The following is a 19,385-nucleotide window of genomic DNA, read 5'->3' as shown; positions in this document are numbered from 1 at the left end:
ACCAACAGAAATATCTAACATCAACAAAAAGCAACAAACTGCAGTTGTGAAATCTCAGATTCTGTCCATTGTTATGACAATCGTCACTTCAGCTACTATCTTATTTTTAGTTTGGTCAGCAGGAGCTGTGGGTGGCTGTCCGGTTTCCTCCTGGAGCATAGGTCAGCCGCAAGTTCGATTACTGCGTCTCCCCCCTGTTCACACACACTCTCTCTCTCACACACACACACACACACACACACACACACACACACACACACACACACACACACACACACAAACTACCCACCCCTACCCTGTTGCTCCTCCCAGTGTTACTGTTTTCAGGGGTTTTTTCACATAAACAGCTTCTGCATGGGGTGCCTGGAGCTTTTCACACAACAATCCAAGTCCTGTTTTGGATTAAAGCTGGTTTCAACCCTCATATGCATGCACACACACACGAGCACAGACACATATACACATGTACTTACATTCCTGACTTGCTATCCTCCACTCCTCCACTCACACTTGTTTAAATGAAGTAAACAGAAGTTAAGTATCTTCTTTTTTCAATTCCCATCTCAGCCTTTTTTTCACGAAGAGCTCTGCCATCCACTGTGTTCAGTTCACCTTTAGTTCGACGCTCAGTGTAAACCTGAAACTGGCGTATTTTTTTATTTGACGTGCAGAGTAGTCTTACTAGTGCACTAATATACTAATAGACAATGGAAAACCCTCAAAGGACAGGGTTTTCCCTTGCCTTGTTTCTTGACCCCAAAACCGAAAGGCGCGGATTTCAAAACTATGACCCCACCACGGACAAACAAGTAGATGGGGCTAAAGTCTGAGAAAAACATACCTTTGAAGCTGTCTCGATTCCCAACCATAACAATAACCATGATGGAAATCAGACCCATGAACTGATAATCAAATCAGTCATTTAAACATCATTATAGTAGGCTAATTGTTTAGCTTACATTTCTAGGTTACAGAATTAGCTTACTGCATGGGGGGGATGTCACCACAGATGTGACTTGTTAATAGATCAAATCCAGACAGAGATCTTTTCACTAATGCATTTTTCTGTCCCCCCAGCCCCTGTAAATCTCATGCATTTATCACTGGTTGACAACAACTATGAAATGGATGCCATGATAGTCTTTAAAGCCTCTTGCAGACCTTACAGAAGTCTTGGAAACCGACACTGGCTTTAGAAAAAGATGCCTTATATCTAATGTTTATCACTTAGATTTAGCTTTTATCTGTTAAAATCCCACAGATGTGAAGCCTGACATTACAAACTGGGCCATGTGGAATAATCTTCCCCATCTTGTACATATTTATGATGGCTCCAGACAAATCAAATTAAATTAGCATCAAAATAAGACAATAGTAGAACTTTTCTGGACATCACCACTGGTTGAAGAAGTACGCAGATCTCTCACTTAAGTACGTAGCTTTACTGCGGTGCAAAAAATACTCTATTACAAGTAAGCTCTAGCAGTGAAATACACTCATGTATCACAAGTACAAGCACTTCTGGTGAAGAATGGTCCCTCTCAGAATGTTAAGTTATCGATGCATTAACCTGTAAGCTATATTTTTAATGTTGTAAGTGATCCAGGGGGCGATGACTCTGACTACTTTGTTTAAACTCTTGCAGTGTGGTATATTGCAGCTGTTGGATGGAAGGTGAAGCACGTATCTCCAATGCTGTGGATATTCTTTCCTTTCAAAGCAGTTGAAGATTTACGCACTCATCCACAGGCTGGAAAACATTATTTAACCTCTTGTTGTTTGTAAAACTCTGTCAAAAGTACATTTCCATCAAGACACGCCCTGAAAAGTGGACATGGTTATCTGAAAACTGCAAATGAGTTAATCTTATGTTGAATGTAAAATGTTTTGTAGCAAAGTGAGAGGTAGCTATAGCCATTAGTAGTACAAAAAGAGAAATGTTGTGTAGCAACAATGTCAAGTTTCCAAAAATTGTAAAGACCATGTGAAATGTTCAGTAATTGTACTTAATTACTTTCTGTTTAGGGTGTTTTTTTTAATTCTGCTTGAATCTGATGGTTTTCAAAAATGGCCCCAGAAATGGTTAAAAATCAGAAGATCTAACGGTTTTTGATCTATTTTGAGGGTTTTTATGAGCAATTGCAAAGCTCTGTGTTTCCCAGTTTCTCTCCTTTCCATGGTCTGTGTGGTTCGAATGCCGTAATTGGAGGTAATTGTGGAGAGAGCGGAGTGATAAGGCCGTAGACTCATGCAGTCAGTGGCACCAACATGGAGACTGATAGACGGCTGACTCCAGTTCTGGTCTTTTTCCATTTTTTAAAAAGTCCTTAAAAAGACAGGCAACTGATAAAAACAAAATACATTTCTTTCCTTACATCTTCAAAGCATACTTTTCACAAATAGGCTAATTATTTTGTTTTTTACCTTTCGTCTCACAAGAAGGAGAAAATGCTTGTTTTGATGTTCTTCTAACCTTTTAATCCAGGGATACAGAACGTGCTGCATTTAATAGGCTATGGTAATTTCAATGATGGCTTTGAATTGTGCTCAGGCTTCAAGGAGAGCTAAATCTTGTCTCGCCTCTATTAGCTCTACTCTGATCTTGCACAAGGTCTAATTAAACTTTCCATCTAACTCTCCCAGGTAGGAATAATAGGGAAAGAGTTATGGCTGTTCACAGTGAAGAAGCACCCCAGTTTGCACCACTCATGGCCGGATATGGGACCATTAAAAATGGCAATCCATCACGATTTGTTTCCACTCTCCTGTGTGCAGAGATGTCTTCGAGCCCAGAGCCTCTGTGAAACAATACTCTGGTCCAGATGAACTGGTGGGTTATTTGTTCTGTTGGATTATATATCCTACCAGAACTGCTCAGCGGGAACCTTGCTTGGCAAGGATTTGCAGGGGGCTTGAAGGGGCCTGCTGTAGACAAACAATCTTTTAACAGTTGGTGAAGTGGTCCACTGAGAGGACAGTGATCCCCTTTATGAAAACCACTTGTCCGACATTGTCTCTCTTCTCTCTCCCCCTGTTGGTTACATAAGGCCAAGGTGCTTAGTGATCGTTTGCAGGCTCTCCTGTTTTGTTTTGTCTGTCTCTTTCTCTTACTCACTCTTGCTCGTTTTTTTTTTCTTTCCATGGGACTGCAGAAGATTTCGGGGGGACTTGAGGGGGATATGATCGCATCCTGACTTCTCTCTCGCACAGTGTGTTGAGGTTTGGCTGACGTCCAGCTTTGTCTGCTTTTTCCCGGGCACATTCCCATCTCCGGCATGCTCAAATTCTTGTCTCCAGAGCGCGCATGCACTTTGCCGGGTCTGATGACTGCGGTTGGAAGATGAATTACTCTGCAGGCATTTGTTTGACAGATCGAGCCAGTTGCGATTGTACACGTGTTAAAGAAGCCGTAGGGAAGAGATCAGTTTGACCTTGTCTTAATTATTTAGTTGTGTTTCCTTTTGTTATTAAAAGACACAGCCAAGGTGGCATTTTTGCCAGTTTCCCTGACCCACAGAACCCATGAGTTTTTAAGTTCCATAAATCTACAGCCAAGAATCTATGACATTCTATCTAAACACTTAAAACAACCACAAGGAGAGGGAGAAGGGGAAATCAAGATGAAGTGAAATAGCAATGGTCTTTGTCTGCATGTATGTAGGAAATTAGTTATGTTGATTGTGGCATTCTAACACCCCAGGCCCACTTTACAAATTCTCTTACATAGCAGAACATTCATCAGATGTGTGCAGATCAGTCCATACGGTTTTCAGATTAAGCAAGGCAAACACAGACATGGGTCTGGGCTTTTTCTAGACGGTCAGTAATCCATTACCAAAGTTGAGGGGATGACAGTTTCCTTCATGCAATACAGTGGCTTCTAAATAGTGCTGGAACTTTGGGTGAAGAATTGTTTTCCAGCATGCAGGGAGATTGTTAGAAACCCCTGGACTTTTGATCCTTTGTTGGAGCAGTTGTGGGACTTAGGATGTCCTTACTGACCTGCATGGGTGTGGTTCGAAGGTTTCACAGTCGGCGGTTGGAAGGTTTGTAACCTCTCCGTCTGAATATGACAAGGCTCAGTCATGACTCTCCTGTTCCTTTTGGGAAATGCAGCAGTTGGGTCCTTAGTATTTTTCTGCCTCTGTTGGAACACTCTGCTAACCAGCCCAAGCTGTACCAGCCTTCAACTCTCCTCAGTCCTCACATTACACAAGGCCCGGCTGAGGTATTAGACCATTGTAACCTTAGGTAACCATCATGTCATTGTGAATAAGAAGTGCATCATACCTCAGATTAGACTAGTTTTGGTTATTTATTTATTATACATCAGTGGAATCAGCACATTTCAAAGGCTTTTGATGCTGACTCTCTTTTATGGCATTGCAAAAATTCCTTTTATGCCATTTAACTGTTTATATTGCGCCAAAAGCCTGAGTAATTTCTTTTAACAGCATATGATTCTGGCTCTGATTCTACGATGAAGTGTTATATTTGGAATTAATTTGTGATCCCAGTTTTGTGACACATTAGGTCCGACCCGGGCTCATGTGCACATCAGTGAAAATGGATGATGCAAAGTGGAATCATTCAATCTCAGAGGCCAAGTATAACGAGAGCTGGAAGTCTGTGCTTCCCCCAACCCTTGACCCCGACTCGTCAGCAGCATCTAATGAGTCATTTAATCATTTTGAAATGATTGTTTCCTGCAGGAGGCGCACCCTGCTCCACTTTTATAATCAGATGAGCTCAACATTTACAGGCCAACTGTTGCATCAGTTGCACTCAGAGGTCACATTTTTTTTCAGCAAGGTCTTCTTTGGAAGAAATAAATGTGCTAATGATGTGAATTTTACCCTTTTCACTCAGAGGTTCATGGTGTTCAATGGAGCAAGTATGCACTGTATTACTCATCTGTAATGCAAACCATTCGCTCACTTAATTAATCAGACTCTCTACCAGTTATTAAAAACAACTGAGTCGGTAACTGACAAAATATGTGCGCAGCCTACATGGGACTGTGCTCAAATAATACATCTCTTGCTCCTGCAGTGACTTTCCCCCCTGTCTGTCTGTCTGCAGAGGATTTGGCAGGACTACAAGTATAAGATGTTTTAAGTGGGAAACATATGAAAACCAGCCCTATTTCCACTTTTTAGATGTGGGGAAAACAACAAAGGTTGTTTGCTCTCCATAATGCAGGTGATACTTTTGCCTTCAGCTGTAACCACAACTCTGGTCTCACCTCACTTTGGATATTACAGAGTGGTGGGATGGAAGACTTATTTCCGTATATTTTGTTACTCTTGAGGTAAAAGTCTGTACTTTGATGTCTGTAGCCTGCTTTTACTTCTACTAGCAAGTCTTTTTAAAGATGGCTAAATGTGGAGTGTCAGAATTACAAAATGTGAACGAAAGAAGCAGCAGGACTCTGATGATGATTTTTTTTTTAGGGTCAGTTCACCCAAATTATGAAAAGACATACACTAGCCTCGCTTGCAGATAATTTTGGTATTGTTTGCCAAGGCCTTTGAAACATCTGCCTCGACCCCAATACAACAGACGTTAATGGCATTTCATTTGTGGCGCAACAATCCACAGACCTCTCTGTCATCACATTTCATAGGGACTATATCTTTGGAGAAAAGTAGTTTCAACGAGGCCTGTAAACTATTCAAAATAACCGGGACATTTCTTCTGGAGGACAAGTTGTTTTTGAATTTTTAAAAATGCATTTCCCATGCTTTTTGTGCCACAAAATGAAACTCCATTCACCGACATTATGTTGGGGTCACTGCAGAAATCTCAGACATGGATATCTTGAAACCTCAGGACATTAAAAGAAAGCTAACTCTATGGCTAGATACTAAGAGAGGTTAGTGGGGAAATATGTCTCTTTGTAATATGAATGAACTAGCCCTTTAAATTTAAGTTTTATGAGCGAGAAAGGAGACTAGATTACAGAACAGGAGGTCAGACATCTATATTATCCCACCTGTCATTCCTTCGTTTATCATATAAGGATATGGGAATTCTGCGACAAGATTATTTTATCACTGCTGAGTAGGAGCTCCAGTTTCAACCTCTTGGACAGATACCTTCCATCACTTAAGGTCTCATAATCGACAGAGCTCAGGAACCACTTGAGACGTGAATCATTCATACCTCTCCATAAATAATAAAACCCTGGCAGCCAGTCAGCAGCACCTGCAACTTGAAACAGTAGTGCTTGAAACACAATCTTGTACCTTGTAAACTAATGTGTTTCACCTGCCTCAGCTGGGGTGTCTGGGTCTGCCGAGACAGGTAGAGGGAACAAAACCTCTCTTCCTGCTTCTCTCAGACTCCCCCCTCCTGACCTTGCTTCCTCTTCCTCCAATGAATTTTTCACCAAAGCTCTTTGATATATTCTTATCCCATGGGGGCTTTGGTAATGCAAACTGGAAGCGTGAGGCGTAATTATTTCTCAAAACTGCACTTCTATCCTAATTAGTTCACTCCTCAGAAGTGGGCCTTGCATTATTTACACATCAAGGGGACACGCAGGGTGGGAGATAAATATTCATTGTTTGTTGACTTTGCCCTGGTCCCTCAGCTCAGGCCCAAGTTGAGTCAAGAGCCGCTGTCACTGTGGCTTGTTTATACGACTTTTGCATCACTGGTGCCCAGCACATAATCTGTGTTGTTCTTCTGTAATTATCTCCACTCATGCAGACACACAGACACCAACTCAGAGTCGGTTTAATAAGCTGACAACGTCCTCATCCGGGCACGAGCAGATCAGATGAATAAATGTTCAGTGATGAGATTTGTTGTAATTATGACCTTACACAGACTTGCCCTGCTGCAGTAGTGGCGTCGTAGTAAACAGTAAGAAGCATATTTTATTCAGTTTGACTTTGACACCATTTCAGCCACGTCTCCCTCAAGCTTTTTGTTCTGGGGCATCTTTAATGAACTAAACTTTTCCCTAAAAGGAGTCAGTGGCAGCTGTTATGAAGAATTTCCTGCTTCTGTTAGTTGAAAAGTAGATTTGTGGGACATGTGAAGTCTGCTTTTCCTGTCAATAGCTGGGTATGAATAGACTGCTGTATCTGACCCCCAACCTTGGTGGTCATATGGCCTTGAGGCCCATTGTCTGCTCTGTAGATGCCTGCTGGGAAACTCTCGTTGCCTCAGAAAGCTGCACCCATTGTAGACTTTTGACAACTGTTATTTTCCCATTTCCTATTTCATCTCACTATTGTGTAGTTTCATCTGTGAGTGTATCAAGGGGTTGTGAAGGAGAGGTGGGGGCATCATGTGATGCCTGGCACAAGAATTACCATAATCACTGTCAACATTAATGGAGATCCTATCACTAGAGAATTTAAACACGGCTTTTCTATATTTATAGAAGCAATAAACAGAGAATGAGCAGCAAAATGTCTGTTATGATTCAAAAGCAAGTCCTGTTTACTGGCTTTGAAATGCATATTTGGGTTAGTGGATGAGGTGGAGGGGATCGCAGTTTAAGTTGTGGGATATGAGTGGAAATGTAATATCGCCACACTAGACACAGAACATCTGAAACCATAAATGTCTCACTCTCACTGTCTCCAGGGTTTCCACTTTCCCTCAGACATTTGCATAGCTGAGCTTGTGTAACTACTTCTCATTGTGCTGCTATACTCTAGGTGGTTTCTCCAATGTTAGCATTAACAGCTGTTTGCTTACCATTCCCTTTTGAGCTATAGATGTGAACTCATTTATATATACACACTATTACTTTAATACTAATTATATTGGTTTCAATTCTAGTGCTCTTGTAGTAGTTTTTTTTTTTTTTCCATCATTGGTGATGTTTGCCACTGATGTTGGGCGATGAGACCTTTCTCATAGTCGTTGCTCCTCTTCATCCCAGAGGTGCTGGATGGGCCTCAGGTAAGGACTCTGTGCGAGCCAAGTTCTGAAAACAATATCTTTATGAACATGGCTTTGTGCACGGGGGCATTGTCATATTGAACCAGGAAAAGGCCTTTCGTAAACTGTTGCCACACATTTGAAAGCACACCATTGTCTAAAAAATTGTGTGCTGTGGCACTGAAATTTCCCTTAATTGAAACTAAGTGGCCTCGCCAAAACCATGAATATCAAAAGCACAAAAAAGCATATGGAATGGTGTGTCCACATATTTTTGGCCTTATAGCGTACTATCCTTAAGCTAGGTTAGTGATAGAAGGTTCTCTGCGAGTGCTCAGAGAATTGTTAGGGATCCTTAAGTGGGCCCCATGTGATCTTTTGTAAAATGAGGAAAAGTTAAATGTCGCTTTGATTTACTTGAAATCGCATAATTTATATAAACAACTGACCTACTCATAGCTTTCACTCTTACCACTGCAGCATCGGTATTAAATTTACTGATCAGAGTGCTATATGGGACAAAGTTTATCCACATGGGAGGTCTGTGGTCTACAGTAATGTGTGTTTATTTTAGTTTCTAGGACATGAAAGTGAAAATCCCTGAGTTGCAGTTAGTTTGCTCTACTGTTACACTCACTGTAAGTCTCTATGGAAAAGAGCTTCAAGTCAATTTGTTAATTGTACAGTTTCCATAAGCTCCAGTGACGGTGGGGTATATGAGGTCTACCGTAGACCCACGTTGCAGTTTTCTAGATATGTTAGTTTATGGAGCAGTACTAATACTGGTTTACCAGATCAGTCTTTAATTAAATTAACTTTAAATATGTGATTTAAAGGGTAGCTTAACCACCTCAAATCACATGAATTCAACTGTCAGAGGCAGACAGGGCAGTGACGGTTATGCCACCAAGCTAGGCTAGTTAACTTTTAGTGGGACTAGTTTGTCTAGTTTTACTTTTTTCTGTTGTTCTGTTCAAGCATCAAAATTCATTATTCTGTTACAGCAATCAGGTCAGAAAAAGTGGATAAAATTAGCTTTAGTTAAGACTACCTCACCGGCTAGCCTTAAATGACCAGTCACCTCAGTTGGGTTTTTAACGCAGTTCAGCAAAATTTACACGTTTTTTCATGCCATGTTCTATGGCATAAAAAGCCAGATTTTGGTCTAAATTTTGACCGTATGTAGCTACGGCATTTCTGTTCTAAGGGCAGTACAAACAAATGTCTTTGTTTCTTCCTTTCTTGGCCATTTGAAGTAATGAGCCACGTTAAATTGCATGAATTTCACTAGACACACAAGTACCGGTACTGCAACTCTGCTAAGCCTAACCTAACTTAACTTTTTTCTATATCATGATTACATTTAGTTACTACTTTATTTATTTGGTTAACAAACTTAATTACTAACTAACTCACTTACCTACTTACTTACTATTATTGTTGGAGCATCAATTGATTTTTCATTTACAGGAAACAGGAAATGTTGAGTAAATTAGGTTTAGCCAAGTCTGTCTGACTAGCTAGTTGTAACTAGCCACAGTGCAATCACTGCAGTTTTTATACCTCTGTTTTCTATTTCTTATAAGTTTTACATGCTGTTTTTTCCCAAAACTTAAACATTTCAGTCACATTATTATTTTTGTGCAGTAAAACAGATGTCAAAAGATTCTGGTCTTAACTGAGTTTTGATCAAATATGTAGTTGCCGTGTTTTGGCTTTGAAGTGCAGACGTATTCCTCTATTAGATCTAAATAAATCACCTTCGGGTAAAACAATAATTCAGTCTCTTCAGTCTTTTGACCTTTCAAGTCGATATACTACACTTCATCATTTCACAATTTTCGTCTCTAGCCTCTCCGGAGTCAGAGAACAATTCCACTTATTTTGCAGCTTCTCCATCATCTGAAATCTAAGAGGATGGACGCATTTTTTTTCCCTTTGCAGCGATAATAACGGCTGTAGCAGGCTGAGTCTGGCAGAGCTTTTAATGGAAACTGTGGTGTTTATTCTTCCTCTGCAGGTGGAGATCACGCTGCAGGACGTCAATGACAACCCGCCTGTTTTCCCTAATGATATTCTTGATGTGACCATTGAGGAGAACGTTGGAGATGGCTTCAAGATAATGCAGCTAACAGCCACGGATGCAGACGAGGTAATGGCTCCCCAAGTTTCTATTTGGTCTGACAGTATTTTTTTCTGTGCACGTTTTCCACTCCACTGCTTTCAGGATAGATATCCTGGGAGTGATTTGAATTAAAAGTATGCTCTAAATTTTTGTTCCTACAGCGTAGAAACCACTATAGATTACAATGGGTTTTTTGAGGCTAATGCAGCTGTCAATATTGAAATACAGCTAAATCGACATTAAGTATCTTTATTTTGGACCATTTTCATGCCAAAAAATGCAGATATTCAGGGCAGAAGAGCCATGGTAGGAAACTTTTCCTGTCCCTTGGGAAACTTGGTAAGCCTGCAATATTTATTATGAAGGAGAGGGTGGTAGCACATACATTATGATTTTGATAAATTAAGTAAAAACAAAAATATATGTTTTTACAACAGTTTTCCCCCAAAAAATATTTAACTGATAGGATTGTTACAGGCACAAACAGAAGAGCAAAAACATCAGTTAAGGAAAGTGAAGGGATATATGGGAGTCTTTGAGAGGGCTTTTTTTTTTTTATGTCCGTTGGATTAGAGAGGTAAACTTTTCCAAAGGTCTGGGGCCAAAGATAACAAATGCACAGTCTGCCTTTATTCTAATCCAGGCTCTGCAAAACATCCCATAGATACTGGTTAGATGACCTCAGACCTGTTGAAGCCCTCTAAATAGTAAAACAAGGCCACTGCGCTCCAATATATTTTTATTATGTTCCACTGATTTGATAGGATCTTATCTATACCTCATTGGCAGTGAAACACCGATGTATTATATTTTTTAAAAAGGCCAATTCCAGCCTCACTCACTTTCAGACCAATATGTGGATTAGTCCTAAATCTCTCTGTATGAACAGCAAAAAATAAATCTGTGCGGGAATTATGTGCATATGTGCAATAGAGTAAATAATAGATATGGGAGAGTAACTGGGGTGGCGCCACAGGAAGAGTTTTAGAGGTTATTGTTACTAGTCGGACAAAAAATATGGTGTGAAACACATAACACGAGAGTGGGGTCGAAAAACTAATTGAATTTATCAATTACTCGATGACAGAAACTAATCAACAACTAATCTGATAATCAGTTAATCATTTAAGTCGCTCATTAAGCCAAACCATCTTTTGGTTTTTCACTGTTACTCAGAAAAAACATATTAATTGAATACGTCGCGTTTGGCTCAAGGAACTTTTTCACTCTTTTTGACATCTTACAGTTGAAAATCATTAGTTATTTGAAAAAATAAACAGTATTATATTAGGATACATTAAAGAATTGGGTGCTTTAGAGTACAGTGGGATTACTTTAACCCATGAACTTTGTGATTACACCTGACTCCACACAGTGACTCTAAGTGGCCAAGACAGATTGTGCTCTGTGTCAGTTACACAGACACATAGACCAAGATGCTATATGTAAGTTTTTGCTATCGCTACAATAGCAAACGTTAGCATTAGCTGCTGTTTACTTAACAGTCTAGAAGAAACGTCAAACGTCTTTGACATGATGTCAAAACTGTTATTTCTTCACATTCTGTTGATAATCTTAGTTTTTGAATGTTTTAAACTAAAATACTTATAGCTCCCTTAAATCGGCTCTTCATACATTTTTCTCCCATGGACACACACACACACACACAAGAACTGAATTGTCCTTTTCTATCTCGTGTGTTGACGTTATCTGAGACGTGTTGAGGCCTCTGGTGTCATAGAGCCTAGAGGAGAGCGGCCAGCGATTGATTTTTCAGCCTGCCGCGCCGATGGTACCTCCACAGTCCCCAAAGTTCACATTACATCACCAGCATCACTCTCAATTAGTTAAAAGCTTAATCTTTAGCTGCTTGAGGCAGGATATGGACATTAAATCCTGCAGTGAGCAAAACGCAGGCCCTGCCGGCATCTCCAAGGTCTGCGGTCCCTCACTCATGCCAAAGGACACAGTTGAAATGAATGGAAAAAGTCAGGCCATTCAGGGGAGAGAGATTAGAAAGAAGGAATATGGACTCAAATTTAATGTTAAGTTATGAGGCCACACGTTTTTTATTGCACAGCTGTTGCTTAACCCCTTTCTCTTTGCTCTGAATGTGGGAAAAGTCAAACAAAGTCCCACTTCTGGCCATTTTTCTTTTATCAAAAAAGTATATCAACTGTAAATCTCAGACCTGAAAACAGGTCAGTCTTTTCAAGAAGAGGATTTTTAGGAGATTATTTGATTGTTTTCTTTTTTCAGCACCAGAGTATTCACAGCTTTGATCTCGAAAGGTTTAACATATGGTATTCAAATCAAACTGTGCAGTTGTTCGCCTTTTCCTCATATCTGAAGTTAATAGGAGTGTCAGCCTGAGCTGTGGACCATAAGATGAAACTTCAGGCTTTTAGTCATTTGTAGAAAATTAAGCATTCATTTATACATGTGCATATATGCATGTACGTTTTCCAAAATGACCTAACTGAAGAACCGTCTTGCAAAGGAAGCCACATTCTGCTTTCAGTCAGTGATTCAAATGAAAAAGAAAACATAGGGACACTTAAAGAGAATGTAGGGGAGTCTTTTTAGGAATTACATATTCTAGATATGTTTTCTCCAAACTTCAGTGCTGCCATGAATAGGTTGCTAAATAGAAGCCTGTACTTCAATCCAGCTCTTTCTTGGAGCCAGATATGAGTCCAGCCAAGTCTTTGCCCACATCCTTGCGCAGGAAACTTAAGTTGCGCTGACACTAAGCGTACGGAACGCATTGGAGCCCTTGTTGAGAAAGCCACATGTGTGAGCCAGTGCAGAGTAGCCAAGAGTGCAAGCTGTTGGCCAGCTGACGGGCTGAATTCAGACATCATAATGATCCTATCCAATTTAACAGCGCTACATGTGGGATTCATGTGTGAGGGTATTAAAATGCTGTTTCTTCGCATCCGTTTTTTGCTACGCCCATTTCCACCCCAAAAAGAAGGAAAGGGTTGCATGAGGGTTGAAAGAAAATCAATATAAAACTTTGTTCTTTTGTCTAATGTAGACAAGGCCTCTCTGAAAATGTTTCTCACCTCATTTGAAAGAAATTTTGATGCCTTTTGTACTCTTGGAAAGACTGAATGTTTTATTAGAATTCTGACCTTATGTGGAAAATACGTCACAGGTAAAACCTCTTTTTAATGAAGAAAAGTGCAACAATGGACGTTTTAAGAGATGTCTTTGAAAGTAAGTGTAGCCTCAAAATGAACAGCACTGTGTTCCAGAGGCCTACAAACCCACTGCAAGTATATTTCTAGCCACTTTTTGCAGTTGTGTAACAGATTTAAACACCAGCACTGCAGCCAGTTGGGCCATCTCTAACTTTCAAAGCCTTTATGTTAAGGCTCTCAGTGACAACACATTGCTTGTTTTTCAGGAGTCTGTGTTATTATTGGCTTGCTTGCTCTGTGCTGTTGCATACAGGAAGCCCACTGTCCCTGCCAGCACTGTCTGCTTCGCACCTCTTACTTCTCATAGGAACTGCGTGCTCCCAAAAACCACTCATCTGCTAAATGAGTTTCCTTCTGCTCCAGTCTGGTACACTTTGCTCCCTGGAACGCTGCTGTTTAATTGGTCAGCCCTCTTCTTTTTTTTTCACCCCAGACAACCCACTGTGTCTTTGGAGAGCTGTAAAGTAGCCAAACTCTTGAGTCAAGGTCAAGAGGGTGACCAGTGTTAGTGTGTGAGTGTGTGTGAAAGATCTTAATTACTTATGTTAGTTCAGTAAAGAGAGAGAGCTGGCACCGGTCAGAGAAATGAGTGCATTAAAATGAGAGTTTGAGTCTTATGTGTGTAATTGCTTACCCGTTTTCATAATGTGTATAGGTATATCTGTGGTGGACTCTGGACCCCCTGCTCTGCCTCTCCCACCTTGCTTGCTCTGCCTTTGAACCCTATCAGAAAATTAATTGGCAAACCGCGGGAGTTGGGTTCTGGCCTGCAGCCCAGGTAGCTGATGGGATTGCCAGATCTGGAGACCCTGATTGATGACAGCGGGGTCCTTAGATGAGCAGAGCCTCACTCCATCCTCCTAGTCTCCCTTGTTTTTTAATGGGCCTGGATCTCAGACCAGGTCTCTGGTAATGCAATGAGAGACAAGGTCAAGAAGACAGAGGTTTTATCTGTAATAAAAACAAGCCACAGAAAAGAGATAAGAGCAACTCATCAGGTTGGCCTTACGATTTTGACTCCGTCTAAAGCGTTTGGCAATGAATGCCGTGTTCAGACGGGTTGGTGCATTACTACTTCAGCACAAAGTCTGGCTATTGTTAGAAATAATGCCCTGAAATGTAAGCCTTGAAATATCGTATGGTGTCTCCAGGTGGCTAGGTGTTAGATAGCAGGTTAAATCTCAAGCTAATGGTGAATTTAAACCTTCGTTAATAGATATTTTTTTTAGCCCCTTGGGGGCAGTGTAAACAAGGAATAAACACAAATTTGAAATTTTATTGCCCCAGAAAGTTGATGTGGTTGACGTGTGAGCAAAAAATTGCTTGTTTAGCATCTAGCAAACACAGAGCAACATTAGCATTAAACAGGAGTGATGTTTTTGGCTTCTTGGCAAATATAAGTCCAGTATTTACTCTGGTTTGGTCTCCACCAACTCCTAAGAGAGATACAGTCTCTTGCTGTTTAGCTGCAAAATGCAACTTTATGTTCACCAGCTAGTTGCAAACTTTGTCAGCAGATTGTTACTGAACAGGTTTAATAGTGACCTTTCACTGAAAAAAACAAAAACATTGGAAACAACAAGAGTGTTGAGATTGAAATTAAAAAATAATGTGAAGAAAACCAAAAACCAAAACAATGAGCTGAAATGATGCTAAAACGCTCAGCAGAACTGAAGGTTGAGAGTAACAAACACACAAGAAGCGGTAGGATGTCAGTCATTTTCATCCGAAACCTGTTACACAAGGAAGCACTAGTGTCAGGGGGGCAAAGATGCTAAGCAGCAATAAGCAGTATGACAGCAGAGAGTAGAGAAAAGTTTAGCTTCATGCTAATGTCCTAAAAATAGCACTTTCTGTTGCCACAGGGAAAAAAAAAACTGCAGCAGAGAACTGCTTTATTGTCTAGGAGGGGTTGAAACATATGTTTGCGCAGCAAACACAATCCTGAAAGCTACAGATGTAATGAGAGGAGAGAGACACCATTTCTCTTTGCATTACAATGAACAGCTAACACATTACTCTCCAGCTAATATTACCCTTCAGCATTATTGCATGCAAACGGTTTATTGAAGTCACAGATTGTCGTATGCAGTGTCGATATGCAGATACTAAAATCAGCTTAATAAAACTCCTCTCTTTAAAAGCCTTTCCATTGTCCTGGCAGGATCAAAAAGAATCACACAAACATCAGGCATAGCTGAAAGAATCTCTTTTAGCTTAGCTCTTAACCAGCTGTAACCAGAGCTCTCTCTTCATCTCAATGAATAGCAGTATCTTTTTGATGTTGCTTTTTCTTTTTGGCAGAAGACACAGAGTGAGACAGTTGTCTGATCTCTTATTGTCCCCGGCACAAATATAAATGTCAAGCTCTGTCGTCAGACTCATTCAGTTGTCATATCACATTCGGCCCCCCTCTCCTATTCCAAAGCCTCATGCTATAGCTATCACATGTGTCATGGCACTTGTACTTGTCCAAGGTAACAGGGGATGTATTGGTTGCATTTGTAGAGGAACACTATAACCCCCAAAAGTTCAAAGATGAAGAGTGAGTCTCATTAGAACATCGCCATTCAGCTTCTGTGTGTCTTTTCCTTTTTTTTTTTTTTCCCTCTCTAGTGTGACCAGTCCTCTTTTGGACAAGCCTTACAAATGATACATCACATATGGAGTATGTGCTTTGAGCTGTGTAAAAGTTGTTTGTGTTGTTGACAGATTTCAGAGTTTAAAGGAAATGTTTAGAGTTACTGTACTGCTAAACTCTCCATTATGTCAAGTCATTTTTGTCTCCTTGAGTCCTAAAAGTAATCTTTTCTCAAAACACCAAAAAAGAAACCTAACCTTTTTCCAATACAAATCAATTTTTTTCAAGAACCTTGTAGAATAAAGTGTAATTTATATCATTTGTGCGGCAATTTGCCTTATCCTGTCCTGGTTCAAGATACTGACACTCATTTCCTTCAGTTTGTAGATTTTTATTTGCACTGACATATTTTCTAATAAGAGAGATTCACAAAAACTTGGGAGTTTGCCTCATTTTTGTGCAGGTCAGCTGGCATATTCCCTGTACATTCACTTTCTCCTTCTTCTTCTTCTGTTGGTACCTCCATCTTGATTTGTAATCTATTGCATGGTCTTTGTGAAACCACAAGCCCTTCCTTTATGGCGTGTCTCCATGTCACAGTGAAGGGTTTCATTCATGCTAGACAAGTTGGTAGTTGGATCTGGAGACGTGACACGCTTACATGCGTGGTAAACAACCTGATTTCCTACCAGATAAAGTTGCTTTGATGCTTGCAATCACGATGCTTTTCCTCTCCATGGCCTGAGAACATACATTTGGACCAAAGTTCAGCAAGGTACAGCTAAGCGGCTGGCCCCTTTTTTTGCTGTGAATCCTGAAGGCCTGAGTTGGAACAATGTTAACTTAAAATTTGGGTTTGGTTTGCTGCCTGGGATGAGCTCAGCCAGTTTGAAAACAAGGTAAACAAAACAACTGTTCACGCCGCATTTCTGCAACTTCATTTGAGTTTAGGTTACTATGCTTGCAAAGTCAAGCAACAAAACAACAACAACAACAAAAAAAATCATTTACCATAACTTATAATATTAAATTTTCTGTCTTCACCTCAGGGTCCCAATGCTCTTGTGACGTACACCATCATCAGTGGGGCGGACGACAGTTTCCGCATTGACCCGGAATCCGGTGATCTGATCGCCACCAAGAAACTGGATCGGGAACGCCGTTCAAAATATTCCCTTCTGGTGCGTGCGGACGATGGAAAACAGTCGTCTGACATGAGGCTGAACATCACCGTCAAGGACGTCAATGACCACACGCCCAAGTTCTCCCGTTCAACGTACTCGTTTGATATCCCTGAAGACATGGCACCAGGTAAGGTCTTGATGTCACTCAATGAAGCATCGAATTGCAACTATGCAACACTAAATGCATAGAATTTAAACACACGGTAGATTTTAGGCTGAGACAGGCGCTGTTTTATCTTCTGCAAAAGCCCTTAGACGACTCTGTTAAGGTCATCAAGAGCCGCAAATTATTAGATGCAGCTTCTTTGTAGTAGTGTATATCATTTTTTGAAACATTTTTATATGACAGTTGTAGCTCGCCCAAATCTTCTGTATCTTCCTTAAGGGGAAAATTAAGAGTTTAGTCGGTCAAAGGGACCGTAACTGATACTTGATTTTTATGGAAATCTATCAGCAGCCAGCAGGATTTACAGCAATACTGACAACTGTCTGGCACGGCTCCTTTATCCCTCTCACTGCTTACATAACAAGAAATAGACAAATATAAGAAAAACGACCATTGTAATCATATCAGAAATCGAAGAATGTCCAGTGAAGATGTAATTTAAATATGATCATGCAGAGTGCTAATAAAAGCACTTTATCATTAGCTGTTTACTCTGTAAGAGCGATATCTTCATCCCTAAAACACGAATGGTTTCAAAACAGCACAGGCCGAGTAACTTTTTTATTTTTCTAAATTGTTATTTTAGCAACTGGCAAAGAGATCACTGAGTCACTGGTATTAATAGAGAGCCCTAATAACCCCCTGCAGATAGACTGAAGTCATTTTTTTTCTATAGGGCAGTAAAATCTAATTTCTCGCCTCTGTGTTACAACTCGTCTGACTCTCGCAGGCTCCATCGTGGCGGCGATCCTCGCCAGCGACTCTGACTCAGGGGTGAATGGAGAGGTCACCTACTCGCTGGAGGAAGACGACGAGGACGAGACGTTCCTCCTGAACCCAGTGACAGGGGTTTTCAACGTGACGCGTCCCCTGGACTACGAGACTCAGCAGTACTATATTCTGACAGCCAAGGCCAAGGATGGCGGGGAGCAGGCCAGCACAGTCAGAGTGTATTTCAACGTTCTGGACGTGAATGACAACCCGCCCATCTTTAACACCAGCGTGTACAGCACGTCTGTCTCTGAGAGTCTACCGCTGGGATCCAGTATCATCACTGTCGGGGCCAGTGATGCTGATGATGGTATGTGCTTCTGGGGAATTATATGGAGGATGGAATTACTGTAAATAAAGGATAGATACTACAGCCAAAACGATGACTGATTTTTAGGCCAATGTTAATATTAATGTCCCTGTGATAGACTAGCGACCTGTCCCGGGTGTTCCCCACCTCTCGCCCAGTGTCAGCTGAGATTGGCTCCAGTCCCAGCAGTATAGCTAATAGATGGATGAGATCTTAACATTGATATTTGAGAGTTAAAAATCTGATATTGATGAAAAGGACCATATTTTCTTATAACATAACACAAACAAACATATTTGGCAGGGGTCCCTAAAACATTTTTATTATTTTACAGTTGAACAACACGTTGTTACCAGAGGTGACCCTAACCATAATTACATGATAACAGCAAAATTTGAACATTAAACCTAACTGTAAATTAAGAAAAATGAAAGAAGTATAAGTATGAATCTATGCAACAAAAATATATAAAACATGAATTAACTTTAGCTTCTTTTTGCTGCTCCCATATATGGGTGGTTTATAATTTATATGGATGGTATATATATATATATATATATATATTGCTAATGGCTTATTGTATCATTTGTGTAACAGTTACATTTTATCCCAAACATGCTGAAAGTCAAGTATTTAATCCGTTCCCAACTTTAATTATTATTATCATATTTTTAAATTGCAAGGTTAGTTGACAATTTGACAATGATTAAACGTTATTCATCAGACAAAATCCGAAACAAAATCACATGTTGGAATGTTGGCTCTAATTTGACTCTATACTCAGACATAAGGAGTCTCTCTTTGGACATATTTTAGCAATATACTATATTTAGAAGTATTTTGCAGTGCTGCCAAATCAAGATAAGTTGCATTAGGGCAAAAAAAATATATATATCTTGTCTTAAAGTGTAGTGAAACCCAGTTAAATCAAGTTAAATCCTGGTCAAGTATCCCAGAGATGTCAGAAAAAGAAAACATTTCTGTGAGAATGTTTTAAACACTAATGTACTTTAACAGTGTATAAATCAAGTGTGATTTTGCCATAGAAGATTAATCTAATGTAAGCCTGTCATTTTGTTATGAAAGTTGGTTACATACCAGCTCTCATTTTTATGTTGCGTCACACAGGAACGATTTGAT

General features: G+C 40.2%; 1 protein-coding gene across 1 annotated transcript in view; it reads left to right on the top strand.

Moving 5' to 3' along the window:
- Window positions 1-19,385, top strand: part of LOC120785677 (protocadherin Fat 4) — a 102,413-nt gene that overhangs the window by 39,344 nt on the left and 43,684 nt on the right. The window contains exons 2-4 of the mRNA XM_040120552.1: window positions 9,923-10,054; window positions 16,864-17,125; window positions 17,895-18,245. Of these exons, the coding sequence (XP_039976486.1) occupies window positions 9,923-10,054; window positions 16,864-17,125; window positions 17,895-18,245 (745 nt within the window). The remainder of the gene's footprint in view (window positions 1-9,922; window positions 10,055-16,863; window positions 17,126-17,894; window positions 18,246-19,385) is intronic.

The sequence above is a fragment of the Xiphias gladius genome, chromosome 23 (genome assembly GCF_016859285.1).
Source record: "Xiphias gladius isolate SHS-SW01 ecotype Sanya breed wild chromosome 23, ASM1685928v1, whole genome shotgun sequence".
Taxonomy (NCBI): Eukaryota; Metazoa; Chordata; class Actinopteri; order Istiophoriformes; family Xiphiidae; genus Xiphias; species Xiphias gladius.
The sequence above is the reverse complement of the archived record's forward strand: the minus strand, read 5'-3'. Positions and strand labels throughout refer to the sequence as shown.